The sequence below is a fragment of the Dreissena polymorpha genome, chromosome 1 (assembly GCF_020536995.1).
Source record: "Dreissena polymorpha isolate Duluth1 chromosome 1, UMN_Dpol_1.0, whole genome shotgun sequence".
NCBI classification, from domain to species: domain Eukaryota; kingdom Metazoa; phylum Mollusca; class Bivalvia; order Myida; family Dreissenidae; genus Dreissena; species Dreissena polymorpha.
The window spans coordinates 53,837,290-53,856,434 of record NC_068355.1 but is presented as its reverse complement, the minus strand read 5'-3'; the positions used below and the strand labels follow the sequence as shown (position 1 = coordinate 53,856,434).

Genomic DNA, 19,145 nt, shown 5'->3' with positions numbered 1-19,145 from the left:
CAGTATGTAGAGACTGAGTAGAAAGTTGAACTCTTTTTACTAACACTTTTATAAGTTAATTGGCTTGTCACGCATGAGTTTATTCACTCAACCGTATCCGTGTGCATGAATGTCTATTTCAAATGTCATTCCTTGCATTTGATTCATGCTGTATACGTGTATATTTATGATGTTAAATCGTAAATATAATATATTTAGGTAAATATGCATTTTATACATCTTTTCTGCTGATGTCTATCGGCTGTATTATTGTATTTATTTTGTTATAATAGGTGGAATTGTGTATTAATTCTGTTGGTCTTTTACCGTCGGAACACATTATTTGAAATATAATTGAAATTGCTACTTATTATAAGAAATGTCATTCATTGCATTTGATTCATGCTGTTAACATGTATATTTATGATGTTAAATCGTCAATATAATATATTAAGAAACTTCAACGTGTTGGTCGAAAGAATCCTAAATGCCCACCGGCAACACAAATTGCCCGTACAATTCAATCAAAGTAATGACAATACTGGTGTGACGATGCTTTTGAAGAGGATTGATATAAAAACATCTATTTAAGTTTATCTACATCACCAAAATTGTGTATGTGGATACAAAAATTTTGGGTAGGAAAAAAATGGGTACGAAAATTTTGGGTACAAAAATTATGCCAACAAAAAATTGGGTACGAACAAAGATTTGGTTACGAGAAAAAATTTGGGTAGGAAAAAAAATGTGTACGAAAAAAAATTGGGTACGAAAAAAAATTGGGTACGCAATAAATTGGGTACGAAAAATGTAGGGTACGAAAAAAAAATTGGGGGTACGGTGAAGAAGTACCCGTGGGGAACGTGATCCATTCAGCGAAACTGGGAGGCGGGTTACATTCTCGATCAAATATAACAAGAAAAATCTTTAAAAAGATATTCGACGTGTATTTTCTGTACCACTTATCTTAAAAAAAACGTTCTGTTACAGTAAAACGTTTGTGGGTTATAACATTACGTTTCAGCATATAAATTCAAAACTTGACATGCTCTTTAATTACACTATGCTCTTTAATTTCACATGTATATCATACCGAACTTTATATTTCGTTGTTTCCTTTCCTAATTTAATGATGCTATTTGTACGGGCGTGATTTCACATACCCGTGTGCATGAACATATAATTTTTCACTGTTGATTATTGTTTTTTTTTCTCTAATTCAATAAGCTTAGGCATGTTTGTTCGTTAAGTACGGCAATAATTTCATGATGATTCCCGAAAGTAGGTATGAGCACATAGTCGTAAGAGCACTTGAATACGTGAGTTCGCCCATGAACACATGGTAAGGTTAACTAAATCTCCGCGATATGAGCTAATATGTGTTTAAAACAGTAAACAATATCCAACAAACGAATGAATTATCAAACATAGTATGTGAACTGATGTAGCTCTGTAATTTCTGTTTGAAAAGTTTATTCAATATGCAAAATGAGAAAGCACGCATAAGAGCGAGTTTCACAGATGTCATACGGCTATTATGCTGTTTATATACAATAGTCGCTACAACGTTTACAAATGGCAGGTTCGAAATAATTCGTTTTCTTTACACTCATGATCGCGTTGAAAGTTAATTATACACGTTTTAATTCGCAATTTATTTACTGAATCACGACAAATGTCAAATACAATACAGAAAATGCATAGTTGTTTCATTGATCTATAAACATATAATGGATTGAATATAACTGATTTAAATTAACATTTTCAAACTATTATTAAATCTTTTCCCCAGAATATGCTGTCCTATTTATAGCCGAGCTTCATATACCTTTATCAATGATAATCAGCGAGGTATGCCGATTAGAAAAATCGAGCTATCTCAATCGGACTGGCTCGGTCTTTTACATAGGTCGCCATTGTGAAGAATTTCTTCATGGTATGATAACTTAGAAGAGCTGCTTCCCAGCATCGTCAATAAAAAGTATCAAGAGATAACAAGCAGAGTGCTACCTCTTGCTCCTTTTTAATTTCACCTTGCTTACGAGACTGGTCGACACATAAATGTGTTCATATGTGACATGTTGTTATTATAATCAAATTGTACAATGGCCAAATACAAATTTGCGGAATTTAACTCGGAACCATGATCTTAGAGCCTCTCTTACTGGTATTTAATATAATTCTCGATCTTTATTACTCTTTGTCAAATCTCAGTTGGATATAGTTATCAACTTAATTTATTTAAGTTGTGGTTAATTCATTGTTATTATTTATCACTGTTCCAAAGTTTAATATGATTGTTTAATTAAGTTTGAAACAAGATCAGTGCACCATAACATAAAATGAAACAAATATTTCCTAGAAAAACTAGAAAACAGTGGAAATAAAAAATCACCATGTTTTATGAAGAGGACAGTAGCAAAAAAGAGTTACTCATTTTGTAGTAAATAAGTAACAAAGAAAAATGACAGAATCATCAATTAGTATATTAATTTGATAATTGACAAAAAAGGTTGTGCTGGCGAATAGGATATTGTGTTTATTAGAATATCCCAGTTTGATCCCCACTGGCATTGAGCGATAGTTCTCTAAATGTTATTTGAAGAATATGTATTATTATTATTATTATATGTATTATGCTGAATAAGCCTTATTGATTTAGGGCCGAATCGACCCAGCTTTAAGGTCGAGGCCGAATAAGCCTGCAATACTCTGAAGTCACCAAGTATTGGTTCTACCCTCGAAACAGCTTGAGTGTTCAAAAATGCCTCAGATTGCAATATATCTTAAATAAATCGGCTTTAATTAATAATTATTTGTGATATTTTTATTATATGATAAGCATGCCATTAAAAATAAACATTTTGCACAATTATTTAATTTACCTTTATAAAGGTACCATTCCAATCTTGGTAATTGTGAACTATGTCAAAAGTACCATAACAATTTAAATACTAGTATATTGCATATTGTAATGTTCCACATAAATTATAATGATTATAATTCAGCATGATACACATTTCTGAATTTCGTCTTCACTTATAACACTATTCCATTGTAGAACCTTACCATATATACTTGGTAATAAAGTTCCCAACCTTGCGCAATCAAAATTGTGTGCCCCTGTTTTTTTCGAGCTTTGTCGTGATTTCAACAGTTTACCTGACATTTGCAAATAAGAAGTTAACTGGCGCGGTCATGTTGAAAGTAGTTCAAAATATGGCGATCATTGAGCCAGAGGCTGATTTATGTAATAAATTGTCAGCTTCCCCAGAGTGCTTTTTGACAGGTTTTTTTATGTTATTTAAAAAATGCCAACGTATTTCTTAAAACTTAAAAACTTCTGATATTAGACCAAATTATAATTATAAAAAAATCGAAGGGACAGCGAGAACAATTGAAGGACGTCGCAGCATTTGTCTTATGATGACTTTGATATACAGAAGTGTATATTCTGACACTTAAACGAACGAGCGCATGCGCGAAGGCTTGCAGACACGTACACACAAGAAATCAAATGAGTCGCATTCTGAGAAAACTGGGCATAATGCATGTGCGTAGAGCGTCGTCCCAGATTAGCCTGCGCACTCTGCACAGGCTAATCAGGGACGACACGTTCCGCCTCAATTGGATTATTGCTAAGAAGAGACTTCATTTAAACGAAAAATGTCATAAAAGCGGAAAGTGTCGTCCCTGTGTGGACTGCACAGGCTAATCTAGGACGGCACTTTACGCACATGCATTATGTCTAGTTTTCTCAGAACACTACTCAAATCATCTATTATCCAAGTCGCATGTTCGAATCCCGCGGAATGGATTTTATTATTTTATCCTTTTCAAAAGGATCGTTTTAGATTCTTTCCAAACCAAGTTCTTTACAAAAATATGATTAGTTGCTTTATTTAAAATAAACCAAAATCAACCCAAAATCATTTATGAAGCGAAAAAAAATCAATGACCTCCCGTCGACAAATGGGAGAGTAGTATTGTTGTAAATATTAAGTAAAAGGTCATGATAAAATACAAAGTTTTTCTGAAAATATTGTCTGATAATTTATTTATTGAGTTTACCGATATAAATAATATTCACATTTGTTTATTGTTCGAAAAAAAAACACACACTCATGCTGGTTGTTCGATAAATAATGTTTCTTGCAAAAAATGAATAACTTCATCAAGGGTGAACAAACTGTCCGGAATTGAGGTTGCAGAACACTTAACAAAGATTGTGTGCACACCGGTTGCATAAAAAATCATAGAAATACGTTGTTATATTCATAGTATAGAAAGCAGATCTTTGTGTACACAATAAAATTGCAAAAGTTAAATACGTGTATTCTACGGAACGCTGTGAATAATTATGCACTAGGTTAACATTTGCAATTTGTTTTGATATTCGCTTATTTACAATTTAAGAAACATTGTCCTGCTTTCTTTTTAGCGCCGAGAATTTTTTAACCGTTTCCGTTTGTATCTGTCCAGAAGCGCACGAAGCAATGTTCATTTTATTTTCCGCCATTTACGATGACGAACGCGGATGCGCATGTCTCGGAGTACTGGTTCCAGATGAGACCGGCCGGGCAATTGTTCACGAAAAGGTCACCCCAAAGGTCACACTGGATGAACTTGGCGGGGTCGGGGTGTGGGAAAAACAGCTTGAGAGCGGAAATGGTCGCGGCCGTGCAGGGATTGGTGATACCATCAATACCTGAAATAGCGGTATTGTATGTGTAAGAGTTGTACGACTGTTACCAGTAATCTCCCACAGCTCGTGATGAAAAACAATTGAAGAACGTGTTTAAAAGTCATTTTACAAAACGCTTAGCTAAAGGTTGTCGTTTTTTGTGTAACAAATTGTGTATTGCCTTGAAAAAGAACACATACATTAACATAGCAGTCTTTGTCTTTTGACTTCAATACAAGTTCTTTTATTATGATAACTCTCCCCAGGTTATGCCTGTTGGGTAAAAATTTTACGAAAAAACCTGCATATTCCTTAAGGATGGATTAAATCTTTTTCGTTTAGGCTACGTAAATGTTTAACATACGTATCCAAATTCAACATATTTATTGTTTACACGTAAACATCCTACCAGACGGCTTAACACCCCCGGGAGCGACGGTAGCTGCGCCGATGTTGAAGTTATAGACACATGTCAGGCGGTTCTGGTCCCACTCGAGGGTCGCGGGGCAATGGAGCCGGTTGGGGTGGCCAAGCATATCACACTCGATAAACTCATTCGGGTGGCCTTGGGTTCAAAATAGATAGATTATCAATATGGGCCATGCTCTTTGAAAATGTGGTTTAATGCATGTACATAACGTGTCCTCCCAGACAGGCTTATCAGGGACGACACTTTCTGGCTAAACCTGATTTTTGCAAAAAAGATACTTTCTTTAACGAAAAATATCATAAAAGCGGAAAGTGTCGTCCCTGATTAGCCAGTGCGGACTTCACAGGCTAATCTGGGACGGCACTTTACGCACATGCATTTAATCCTTTTTTCACAGAGCACGGTCCATATATGTTCGTCTGTTATATCGTGTTATATTATTTCTAGTAATGGAAGCAATTATATTTTAACAAGCCCTTCGAACAATTACATAAAGAACATTTCCTTTGTAATAATGTTGAGCATTTTTATTTAAATTACGAGAAAGATTTGAAGATTAGTCTCATTGGTGTTTTTTTCGGTTTAACACTTCTTAGAAGAGTAATTATAAAGTTAACGATGTGCGTACCACGAACACCGTAACTGGTTTATTTTAATGTTGTAGGAAGAACTTAAAACATTGTCTGCAAAGAGTTGATTCTTATATCATTGGTAATTTTCCGTAACTCGAGTAAAATAAAATATAATTAAATATACTTTTTTTACCATCTTTATTTTTATTATTATTAAGAGAGTGTGCTGGTAATGAGTTTGCAATTATAAAAGAATATTACAAATTTACATCGACTCGTGTCAATACATTTGATTAAAAGAATATTGTAATGCAATTTTTACATGAGTCACGTGTCAACCGTGAAACAATACCTGGTACAGCGAAATAAAAGTGTGCGGCGACGAGTGCCTCAACTGTACATGGGTTATCTGCGTTACCGTGGTTGCCTGTGTTACCATGGTTACCGTTACCATTGACCGGTTGCGTACTGGTTTCTATGGGCCCGTTACCCCGGCACGTGGAGGTCAGGGCACTGCGGGCAGTATAAATAAGCAATAAATGGAGGGGTTTCAAAAGCATTGTTTGATTTAAATAAAATCTTACTCATTGCTTAAAAAACATACTTAAAGCAAGTATATATTACCAGACCAGTTATCGATTCATAAATGTATTTTGTAGTAAAATAAAGAGAACTGCAAGGGCGTATTTAGGGAGGGTCGGAGCGCAGTAAAACTCTCTTGCATTTTTCACCAAAATGTTACCTTTATGTGTTTTCTAACACTTGATATATTTACCCATCCTCTGGTATTATGCTTGAAATGTGATTTTGCCAATATCAGACATGTCTTTTGAAATACAGTCAGGAACAGAAGTATTTAATTTTCAGTTACTGAAATACATCCTTCCTTTACAAATACAAACCCTGCCTACTATAGCTAACAATCCTCTAACCGCTCATGAATTGTGAAATAATCCAATTGAAAGTGCGAAGAGCCATGATTGTACCACTATATTAGTTGTATTGCTATTTTGATATGATTGATTCCTCTGTACGATAATCAGAGATGAAAGAATGGCAACCCAATGTGTCCAAAGGTGTCGCATCTCAACTTACACGTGTGCTTATTAGGGCTCGATTGGTCACTGTCGGCTCGGGTACTACGAACATGAACCCCGGGTACTCTTAAGTATACTTACATGTACCCCGGGTACGGTAAATATACTAAAACGTACCCGGAAAATTTAACGCTAAATCGGTCGTTGTCGACTTTTTTTTTTTAATTAATTATATTCACATTTATGTCAATTTTCTGTAAAATGGCCTTATATAATCGAAACTCATACTCAAAAAGCATGTTGATGCAGTTTTAGTAAACAGAAGTTTGTTTAAGATAATCGGTAGAGCGCTTACGACATCGGATTTAGGGCGGGAATACAACTCGGCATCGTCGGATACCCACGACTAATTCATTCCGTTACTCTCCAGCATTAGCCGTGGGACAATATAACCAATACACGCCGTTTTGACCTTAACTGTAACCTCTCAGTAGACCAATGAAATCCTCAACAACAACAATGGCGGCTGCCATAGGAAACAAATGTGTGTTTTGTTTTCAAATAATAAAAGGGAAAAATTACAGAAATCTAACATCGAACGAATCTTTAAATTACTTTGGCATTATTATAAAACAAATTAATTTAGGGGAAACTGGAAACGCGTGCAATCTTTGTGTTAATAAGCTTAATAGACTTCGAGCATTGGACAAAACAATAGAGTGCCTGGAAATCGAAAAAAGTGAACTTCTACAAACAATTAAATCCCTGCCAGAGGCGGTTGCGAAAAGCAAAGGTGGCAATGTTACGCCACATGGTAAGTTAACTTATTTTGTTTACTTGTGTTGTTTTGAAGTCGCCATTTAACACCAGTTTCTTCTTTCAGAAGAATACAATTTATCATTATGCTTATTTGTGTGAGCTACCTAATGGTATATTGTTGCAATCAATGCAGTGTTTTCAACGGTCCTAAGTTATATTACCACAACTTATTTCTGATAAACATTGTCCAGTCTTCACACTAGCTATAATACATGTATAAGCCCAACAGCCTGGTGTTAGTGCAATTAATCCAGGTTACTAGAAATAAACAATTTTTATAGTGTTGCAATTGCATTTTTATCTGTTTCTATGCAAACAATATTTATATTCAAGCTAGTTGTTCATATAATTTACTGCGAAGACTGTGTAGTTAATATACATGTACCAGTTCAGGGAATAATCTAGAGTTTACTATCTACGAGTCCCTTGAACTCGCAGATTTTAGACAAATGAGTCCCAGGCCAAAATTAATGAGTCCACCTTGAAAAAGAATGGGTCCCACATTTTGAAATATACCAAGTAATGAAGAAAACGAGTCTTAATCACACTAGCTCAATAACTATATTTTGCATTAAACTTTAAAAGATCTCAAAAGCATGTGCAAACCAAAACAACAAATTCAGGTTTATCACTATCTTGTTTGCCTTCACATAGGCTATAACATTATCTGTTTCATAAATGTAACCTGTTACAACATTTCAACTTGATGCAAGTCAATTATAATATTATTGTTAACATCCGAATTGCGAACCTGATAATAGTATTGTTAATGTCCGAATTGCGAGCCGTTGACTTGTTTGTTTTGGATTTAGCTTCAACACCTTATTTCGGAGGCATTTTTCTGTATTATTTATGACTAAGTTACAAAAAGTGAAGGCAGGTTATTATCCGGGGACTCTAGAAAATATCATAACACACTCTATTTAAAGGTCGATTCTAATTGGTTCGTATTATACAGCAGCTGCTCGACTAGAGCCAATCACAAGTATTGTTGCCGTCTTTAAGCCTCATTCGGTTAAACTCGGTGTTCATCGCTACACTTTTGACTCGTACCCAAGATGGTTCGTACTTATCGTGATTCGCGTATGCGTTAACGGATTCGTTTCAGCAATGCGTCCGAGTGGACGCACATATTTCAAAACTATGCGTCTATTTCGATATTTGTGCGTCATAGACGCGGGACGCGCATGTAGATTATTCCATGCCAGTTATCAGCAAATTTTTATTGCACATAATTAAAAAAAAAGATGAGAATATCACCCAGTCATATTATACAATAAATATTTTGCTATCAAATTCCCTTCTGTTGTTTTTGTATGCGGAAAGTTCTGTTTTTATTGTTATTTGTTGATGCATATTAGTTTTAGGGTAAACTAACCTCCAATTCTAAGTTAAGAATGGCTTAAGAATTGTTATTGTTAGAAGAAAGTTGCCTTGTATTCTTTTTAAACTCCAGCCTTTACTATAATTTCAATTTATTATAATTTATACATGTTTACTGCAAGCCATGTAAAATATAAAATTCCTGGTAATTTCAGGTTCAAAGAATGTGAAACGTGCTCTTGAGCAGTCTTCACCTTCAGGTGTGACTCCCAAGAGCAAAAGGACGCTATTTAGAACACCAAGAAAACCAACCGTATTCGCTACTAGTACTACCGGCGAAAAATCACTGAAGGTAGATGCATCAACGAGTACATGTACCAACACACTTCCGACTAGAAGAAAGTTTGATGTCAAGGTAATGATAACAAGAAGAAATACTTTTCCTAGCTTCTTTTAAATATTACACTTGGCTTATTGAGAAGGTCTTGCCAATAAACTGCTTTTTACCACGAGCTGGAGAGTAACGGAATGAATTAGTCGTGGGTATCCGACGATGACAACTCGGGTACAGTCAAATATCGACCGGGTACGATTAAGTATATTTAACGTACCCGGGGTATATCAAAGAAGTACCCGAGCCGACAATGAACAATCGAGCCTTATTAGGCGTGCATGATGGGTAGGCCCTACATTCAAGATAGAAGATAGGAAACGTTGTTAAATCTGTTTTATTTTTATCTATTAATGCTTTTCTTTATAGAATAATTGGGTTTTTTCAAAAGGGCCTGTTTTTCGTTTCGGGAGAAAAAGTATCTTCAAAACTGCGAAAGGGGATTATAATATTCGTCCTCTGATTATATGAAAGTGGATGCACATTTGAGAAGCGTGAAGCCGTGCACAAATGACAGTAACGTAATAAAAGTAGTGACACAAAGATATATTTAAAACAAAATAACCCCGTACATTAAAGTTAAAACTTCAGACTGTAGTTAAAAAATAAAGTGAACATTATGCACAAATGGACCCACATATTATACTTTTCTTAAAGAGCATTCTAAGCTTAAAGAGTTTAAGCAATAAATCGATATTTATTGAGATATAGAACTATTGTATCCTTATAACATAACATTCATTTCTACGTGATCAAATGCTTTCCCTGCACACATGTTGTCAAATGTTCGCGTCTTTGTTTTTTACCAATTTACGCCTAGTGGACTCTCTCATCTTTCTAAATTGGATCAATTTATCTTCAAAATTAGGGTTGTCTAGTATATAATTTTCTATATTAAGAATATTTCTTACAGAAATTCCTTCAAGCAAACAGCGCAGACCTTGATGAGACGCCGCATCAGGCGGCGTCTCATCTGGGTCTACGCTGTTTGCCAAGGCCCTTTTTCTAAACGCTAGGCATAAATGGGTTAACTGACGTCCTACGGTAACTCAAGTAGATTTCTTAGAGGGTGCACCGTTTTATACCTGAAGTAATTGCTGATTAGATTAACAGAGGGGGAGTCACGTTATAACCACGATGGCGACGTCCATGCCGAGGCAAGTATTTTTCGCCGTTTTATACACTTTATTACTTGTATTAATTTTTTAAATGCCGCCCACTTTTCATCCATATCAGCAAGATAGTTATTAGCCTTTATTTCGTATTAATTTTCGCTCTATATCTCGACTTTACTCGCTGCAAAATTTCTGAGCGGGATGACCTAATTACAGCTCAACTAAGACAATTTGCGGTGAGTAACGTCGAGATATAAAGAGAATTTTAATACATAAACGCTAATCACCTATTTACTGATATGGCTGGAAAGTGATCGTTATTCAAAAAAAATTAACAAAAGAAATAAAGGGTATAAAACGGCGGAAAAAAAACTGTCTGGGCATTGACGTCGCCATCTTGACTATCACGTGAATACCCCCTCTGATTAAGGTAACCTAGACGTAGAACAAAGATCGATCATTCCTACTCACGGCAGAAAACACGCTGCAAACCACAACTCCCACAAAGGGGAGTTGTGTACCCTTACTGACCTGTACTGGAGATTCTCTGGGCACTGGATGATGTACATGCGGGCGTATCTGTCGCACTGGATGAATTTGGAGCTGTCGCTGGGGTGGGGGAAATACACCTGACTGCTCGGATTGTTCGTGCATGGGTTGGGCACGTTCTTGTAAGAATCTGCAACCAATCCTTGACATTCAACACAACTTATAAATCGCTACCTAGAAATGTTTTTATATTTGTTGAATAATACTGACCACGTGTTTGTCAACCAATGATTTAATTGCCACTTATCAGTGTATATTTATGTTTCAAACGCTAGTCCATCGTTGTAGAATCCCATTAATTTACTTTAATCCCTTGTTAAACCATCTTATTTATCAGAAAGTCGGGGGAAACAAGTGTCATGGTAAACACTTTTTTAATCTTCTTTTGAATACTATTTCGATAATGACAAATAGTGTAAAACGAAAAACTCGAGGATGACATTTCAATGTGTAATTCTTATCAATAAAAATGCAACTATATCTATGTATTTCCTTAATGTGCGTTTGTATACCATACGGTGGGTGCTAAATGCGATCAAACGAATTCAATCAACAACTCAGCACAGCATAAATATTATTTTCAAGATATGATATTTGTTTGTTCTTATCGTTAAGCAATTTCTCGAGACATATTTACTTGCGTGTTCTAAACTGTCTGCTCATAATTAATGTATTGTAAACTCATTTCAGCAATATATATCTTCAAACAGCGAATAATTGATTTGCTTACATTCAAAAACAACCCACATCGGTTTAGGTACTTTTTTGTACACTTACTTATTAATTTTGAGAGATTAAATTCGCACAAGCACAACAACTGTATTATTCAATTTTAAATTACATTACTTAACGTCTTCGAACAATCCATTATAAACTTAAAAAACATAAGTTTTTTAATACACAAAAACGTTAACAAACGTTTACAAGTCGTTTTACAGGGATTTGTTCATAGTTTGGTAAAATGATGATTATCTTAATTGTAATACATTTATAAAAAAAGAGTGTGCATCATGTATCAAACAAGCGATATAACACTCCTCACTAATTAATTAACCCATTTATGCCTAGCGTCTAGAAAAATGGCCTTGGCAAAAAGCGTAGACCCAGATGAGACGCCGCATGATGCGGCGTCTCATCATGGTCTGTGCTGTTTGAGACAGGAATTTCTTTAAGAAATATTCTAAATATAGAAATAAATATACTAGACATCCCTAATTTTGGAAATAAATTGATCCAATTTAGAAGGATGGGCGAGTCCACTAGGCATAAATGGGTTATGAAAAATGTTGAAATTATTGCTTCATTATTGATATTCATCAATTCAAACCGGTAAAATAATCAAACGTTTGCAACGCTGTTCCTCGATAATTTTGAAAATAATTGGAAAATATGTGTTGTACTAATATAGCGTTTATGATTCGTTTCTAAACATTAGCGTTACATGGCGCATGGGGTATTTTTCTGCAAGAAGTGCCGGTTTGAAACGATGGTAATGAAATAAGTCGCGTTCTGAGAAAACTGGGTTTAATGCATGTGCGTAAAGTGTCGTCCCAGATTAGCCTGTGCAGTCCGCACAGGCTAATTAGGGACGACACTTTCCGCCTAAACTTGATTATTGGTAAGGAAGGACTTCCTTGAAACTAAAAATACCATTAAAGCGGAAAGTGTCGTCCCTGTGCGGACTGCACAGGCTAATCTGGGACGACACTTTACGCACATGCATTAAGCCCAGTTTTCTCAGAACGCGGCTCTCTTTTTTTCTTGCTTTTATAATTATGCAAGGCTCGTTAGATTGTAAGTCACTACATTTAATGATATTCGATACAGAAATTCTGTGCACAAGTCAAGTCAAAGGCGCAGGAGCGTTTTTGTGAAAGAAGTAGAAAAAACGGTACTTACCGACACAATTAGCCTGTCCTGTAAAGACATATAAGCAGCACAGTAAAACTTGACAATGTTAAGTTTACTTTCATTAACAATATTTATATTTATCCCGATTACAGTTTTCCAAGAATAAGCCGTAACAACGTGTTCATATAAAGCGTTTTCATATATTTGCGAAGTAAATATTCGATAAAAAAAATAACTCAGATTTCATACCGATAAAAAATGCAGCTATTGATACGTTGTTGCATTTGAAGTGCATCGACTAGCAAACGATCTTAGTTGTGCATAAGTTCATTTAACTATTTAAAAATTTGATAACATTACTCGTTGTTATTTTTATGCAAAAATAATTTAATGTGAAATCATTTTGACAATCGATTTAATATGACATCAAAGACTCAAACTGTAAGCCATATTTTTTAAATATTAATTTGAATTAAATGAATAATATTCCATTTAAACACTTTAAAGTGCTCATTAAAAACCCAACAACGCAGTGTTATATAGCCACAATGCGGTGCCAGCACATCCCATTACGAACGCAATTCGTTGCATTCTTTTGTAATTTCCATTCCGCACAATAAAACAATCGATTATATATTATAAGTTTTCATTAAAACAAAAAACAACTTATTTTAAACAATACCAAACAACTGATATTAGTGAAAAAGTGAGCGTACGTTTCTCCCTGGCAGGCTCCGCAGTTGCCAAGGCAACAAACACGTATAGTATGAGCGCCGCGTTCATGATAGTGTCCGTAGTTGACGTGTCCGTGTGTGCCCCGTTGATCACTGTTTGCGACGTTACCAGGGTAGCCTGACCTTTAAATAGCCGTTGAGACAAGCTGCGTGCGTGCACACCTTATCAAGATGAGTTGCGTTATAAAAAATGTGTTGGTGGCGTGTTGTATACAAAAGGGCGTTACAAAAGTTTTTACAATGTGTATAAACAAAGTAAAATGTGAATTATACCGATAGTGCATTGTATTTTTTTTGCGACGTATAGATAACAATATAGCGCAAAAGCTGGTATAAACGACCGGAATATTCGGCCTGTTCGCCGGATTAACAACGGGCAAGCCGATCTCGAGAAATGCCACCCTCCGTATCATCTGGCGTACGCAACACACGTTGACTTCAAGCCTGCCCTCAAAGGTATTATTTGAACCAAACTGTCTTGAGGAAATCTGAGAGCAATACACGTTTTTTTGCTGAATGACGTTATTGCAGTGTATGCTAAATGACTCACTATATTTTATACATGAAGCAGATCGCCCTAGACGTGATTCGGTTGTATATTGTGGTGGCAGTGCGCTGACTTCAAATCTTGTGGCTCAGGGTAATGGCTCTTCGCATGGAATATTTGCTTTTGCAAATGTTGAAGCATAATTAAGATTTTTAAGATAATTAATGTTAGATGCTTTTTTTTAAAAGTATATTAAATTATCTGCAAAGCAGTTTCGTAGTTGAATACAGTTTGAATATTTTTCGCAAAGACTTAACTCCAATTTTAAGGGACTTTGTAGTTAATTAAAGGTCCATCACTCAGGCAATCATCATTGTGTTGGTTTATATGGTAGATAATACATGGCCATAAGGAGCACCTTTTGTAAGTTTTAGACAACTGCAGCAAGAGGTGATGGTCAGACGGGGTAATCACGTGATAGTAAAGATGGCGACGTCCATTCCCAGACAGTTATTTTTCGCCGTTTTATATTTTTTATTACTTTTGTTTAATTTTTTAAATGACGCTCACTTTCCAGTCATTTAAGTAAAAAAGTGATTGGCGTTTATTTCGTTAAATCGCGTTATATCTAGACTTAACTCCCTGCACATTTTCTTAGTGGAGCCGCAATTAGGTCATCACGCAAACAAATTTCGCAGCGAGTAAAGTCGATATATAGAGCGCATATTAATGCGAAATAACCGCCACTCACTTCCTTATTGATCTGGCTGGAAATTGAGCTGCATAAACAAATTATTACAGGTAGTAAAGGGTATACAAGTTTAAAACGGCAAAAAATAACGGCCTCGGACTGGACGTCGCCATCTTGACTATCACGTGATCCCCCCCTCCCCGATGATGATAGACGAAACGGTAAAATCTACGGATGGAAGGACATCACTGAATGAATTAAACATTAAAATTGTCGTGGTCGCTTTACTTAACACGGTACCTATACCACGTGACTTTTTCGGATCTGTGTTGGGAGAATAATGCGCGACCCAGTTAACATTTTTAAGGATCTCTTTTTAAATATTTCAACATTTGTAATGGGATAAAGTGGAGAGTCCGCTCATTCGTGAGAGTTTTCTATAGTTATCATGATCTTGTTTAAAAAATAAGTATTTTTTTCAGTAAAGTGCAACCGCGCGTTTGTAATATGAAGTCCCCACACTGATCCGACATTTTTCTAACCGTTCAAACGCGCGGTTGCACTTTACTGAAAAAATACTGGGTCGCGCTTTATTCTCCCAACACAGATCCGAAAAAAGTCACGTCGTATAGGCACCGTGATTAAAATTTGGCCAATTTGATGTCAAGATGAGGGCTGATGATATGGGTCGATTGTAGATGTGTTGCAGAAATGCAGAAACCACGGAGCGTATATTGAAATCTAGAATCCGTGCAGAAACCAATCGCGCAGTAGACACTTTATAACGGCAATGTGGAGTGATTTGTAATTTGAGCTCAGTTTATTCCATCGAACAAAGTGGATGGATTTGTTTCTTTTATTAACATCGTACCATTTACCAAGGAGTGCATTTACATGATTGTTCGTATATACAAACCACGCTAGTAACACTTCCAAGACGCGTGACTATGAAGCGGTGGTACATTAACATTCACAAATATCTTTTAGTCAAATATTTGGTTAATTTTATTCGACCAAAAGACGATGGTCGATAAAGTACTTTTTCTATGTCATATCAAAAGTATGTGTGCGTCTATTATTTTCCTGGGAAGCACTGTGATTGCCGATTTTTTTATTATAAGGTGAATGTCCGCAACGAACCTCGTTCGTCCTATAAACGACAAACATTTTGAAAAAAATCTCGAGAAAGCGAACCCTGAAAACCGTCATTTTCCTCGACTGTTATCCCCGCTGCAATTAAACAGCCGACCAGGCGAGCCAAGCGTATATACTTTGCTGTCTAATGTACTTGTTTGTCTAATTCTATGTGATTCATGAAATTTCTTCGTTGTAGACTTACAAACTGACGGGGGCGTATTGCACAATAATCGTCATGCGTCTTAAGATCTAACTTACGATGACGAGTTTATAATTGTGCATGTTTAAAGCTACCAATAAATGTGCGAATCCTTTAAAAGTACAGTAAACAAGCGCCTTGTTGTCCATGGAAGGCAGCGCAATGTTTGCCACGGACAATTAAAGGGGCCTTTTCACAGATTTTGGAATGTATTGAAGCTTGTCATTAAATGATTTATATTGATAAATTAAAACATTGGACCTGTAGCGCGAGCCGCCGACTTCCTGAGGCCGCCACCGAGCGCTGTGTGCACGACCTCAAACACTCGATGTGCCTTCCGAAGTCCTCGAAAGGCCAAATGTCAAAGTAACAATATAATTAAAACAAGAGCTGTCAGAGGACAGCGCGTTCGACTATTCGAGTGCTTGACATTATAACGTAAGCCATCATGGGGAAATTGTTCATATTCAATAATTTATTAGACGATCTTTCAAAATAAAAAAAGGAAAAAAAAATTTTTTTTTGGGAGGGGGGTGAGAGGGGGAATAATGTGGGGTGTGGTCATTTATAAGACGATCTTTCAAAAATAAAAAAAATGAAAAAAAAATGGGGGGGGGGGGTAGGGGGGGTAGGGGGGTGAGAGGGGGGTATAATGTGGGGTGTGGTAATTTATTAGATGATATTTAAAAAAAAAAATATTTTTTTTTTGGGGGGGGGGGGGGGTGGGGGATAGGGGGGTGGGGGTGAGAGGGGGTATAATGTGGGGTGGGGTAAATTATTAGATGATGTTTAAAAAACATTTGGGGGTAGGGGAAGGTAGAGGGGGGTGGGGGGTAAGGGGGGTGGGGGATGAGAGGGGGGTATAATGTGGGATGGGGTAAGTTATTAGATGTTAAAAAAAATTGGGGGGGGGTGTGGGAGAAGGGATTCTGGGTAGGGGCGTGGGGTATTGTTACCCACTCTTCCGATTCGACATGATTCCCCTCATGATTCCAATATACGAATCTAGTACAATCAAACATTACAACTAATCCAAAATCTGTACCAAATCAAACTTCAACAAGAGCTAACTAACACAATACAACAGCGAATCTCTTCCTGAGATAATAAATGTATCAACATCAGTGCCAAAAAAACCTACTCACTATTTAACACGGTTCGTACTGAACCGAAAACACAAAGCCCCCATTATCATACCCAATGATAATGTCACCGAGGCTTGCCGTGCCTCCGCATATCTCTCCAAGACATGCTGATCATTCACCTGTAACTGAGTTACTAGAGGTCTCTCGTGCAAAGACTGTATAACCTTCGTCAGTTATCACAATCTTCCTTTTCTGAAGGTCGGCTTCAGTTGCAGCCTGCACCTTAACTATGAGCTCCTTTATTCCGGACGCTCTACCTCTTGCCTTGACCGGTAAACCAGACGTTACCGACGTTTCATTGCATGTCGTTTCGTTCGTGAAGCCTCTTTAATCATCTGGCTTCAAGCTGACTTCTTCAGACACGCCACTTGAGTGTCTACATTGTACGTCAGTTTGAGATCGTTCTGACTTTTAAGTAACGGGCATCACGGTGCTTTGATTCCCCTTCGAATCTCTCAGCAATACCGCTGTCTTTTTCTTTATACCGGCTTCATACTTCACTGAAGCCCTACCAGCATCAGCAATTTCATATGGCGGCTGAGGTTTCCTCCTTTTCCTCAGCTTATTATCTTTTGAACCGCCGTCTTGCAAGGTTCTTTCAATCCGACTTTCCCGTCGGATCCGTTTCTCCTGTGCAGTTGCATCCAGATTTGGCACCATCTGGCTTCCACTGAGAACACGAATGCCCCCAACAGTATAGTCAATGTCTCTTTGAAGCTCTCCTGGCTTCGTTGAAGTTGTCGCCTTTTGACATTGTTTCCTTCGCCGGTAATTAGGGCATTGTCTTTTCAGATGCTTCTGTGAACCACAGAGATAGCATCGTCGATCTTTTTCCCTGTCATTTCGTTTGTGCCTATACTTAGGGCTTGAGCTTCCAAACTTCTTCATAAGATCACCCAACCTTCGCTCAAGTATTCCGACCACCATCCCCAGCTTCTTAAACTGTTGTGACGAGCAACAGCAACATTCTGCATGGGCCGATGGAAAATCATGACTATCAAACACTGTGGCACCAGTAACCTCTAAAGGCTTCAATGAAGGCCTTTCTCGCAAAGTGACGTTTGCGTCAAAGACACTCGGCTTTCCTGAAATCGTCTTTTCTTCATCGCGAGACCCACGTCCATTATCAAGACACTTCCTCTTCAAGTGAAACTTTGTGCCGCAGGTGTAACACCGTCGCTCCATGACGCTTGGCCTTGAACCTATCTGGGTTGTGAGGTTTACGCGGTGCCCGTGAGCCGTTTGTTGAGTATGTCAACCATCTTTTGAAGCTCATTCATTTGCTTCATTGGCTTATTGTCCTACCGAAGACATATGGCCGTCAGACTTAGTTCTTTCTGCACGGTAAAAAGCTTCGAGCTCCACAGCGTTTCTGATGGCATCATTGAGGCTTACTGGTCGGGCCTGTTTGATGCGTAGTCTCATATCCGTACTTTGAGAAGCATCAAGAAACTGCTCTTTGGCCAATGTTTCTTTCAAGTCTGCTGGTGCAGAGGTAATGCCAGGTTTGTTAATCTGCGAATGTCTTGCCCTAGCTCTCCCAACGTCTCCGATGCTTTCTGTCTGCGATCACGTAACTGCATTCTGTACAGTTCCGGCTGGTTAGGAGGCTCAAAACGTTCTTCCAATGCTTGTAAAGTGAGTCATAATCTCTAGAATTGTGTGCAAGGTTTCCCAATACACCTTGCGCTTTGCCACGCAACGACACTGCTAAATACAATCCCTTGTCGTTGTAGTCCCATCGGTTAATCTCAGCGCAGGTTTCAAAGTGCGCTCTATAATCTCGCCATGACGATTGGCCGTCATACGTGGCTGCCTTTACCATGGTCGATGGCTTCAATGAAATCTTCTTCCTCATTGTGACGTTTTCTCCAGAATACCATGGCTTTGACGGAGGTTTAGGCGTCTCTTTTTCTTCGAAAGGAGTAGAAAAGCGAGTCCGGATTTTGTCGCGCTCTAACAACTCTAATTCCTTCTCCAAGGTCAATGTTTCACACTTTGC

At 37.3% G+C, this 19,145-nt stretch overlaps 1 protein-coding gene across 2 annotated transcripts in view; it reads right to left on the bottom strand.

The window, feature by feature from the left end:
- Window positions 1–4,019: 4,019 nt before the first annotated feature.
- LOC127881248 (uncharacterized) overlaps window positions 4,020–19,145 on the bottom strand; it is a 42,267-nt gene continuing 27,141 nt past the window's right edge. Inside the window, exons 1-6 of one of the 2 annotated variants that reach the window (XM_052429012.1) lie at window positions 13,467–13,620; window positions 12,799–12,816; window positions 10,882–11,029; window positions 6,018–6,178; window positions 5,073–5,228; window positions 4,020–4,687 (exon numbers count right to left, since the gene is read on the bottom strand). In XM_052429012.1, the coding sequence (XP_052284972.1) occupies window positions 4,485–4,687; window positions 5,073–5,228; window positions 6,018–6,178; window positions 10,882–11,029; window positions 12,799–12,816; window positions 13,467–13,533 (753 nt within the window). In that variant the 5' untranslated portion in view covers window positions 13,534–13,620 and the 3' untranslated portion in view covers window positions 4,020–4,484. Of the gene's footprint in view, window positions 4,688–5,072; window positions 5,229–6,017; window positions 6,179–10,881; window positions 11,030–12,798; window positions 12,817–13,466; window positions 13,621–19,145 lie in introns of those variants that run through there. The other variant, XM_052429007.1, reaches the window with a different exon arrangement.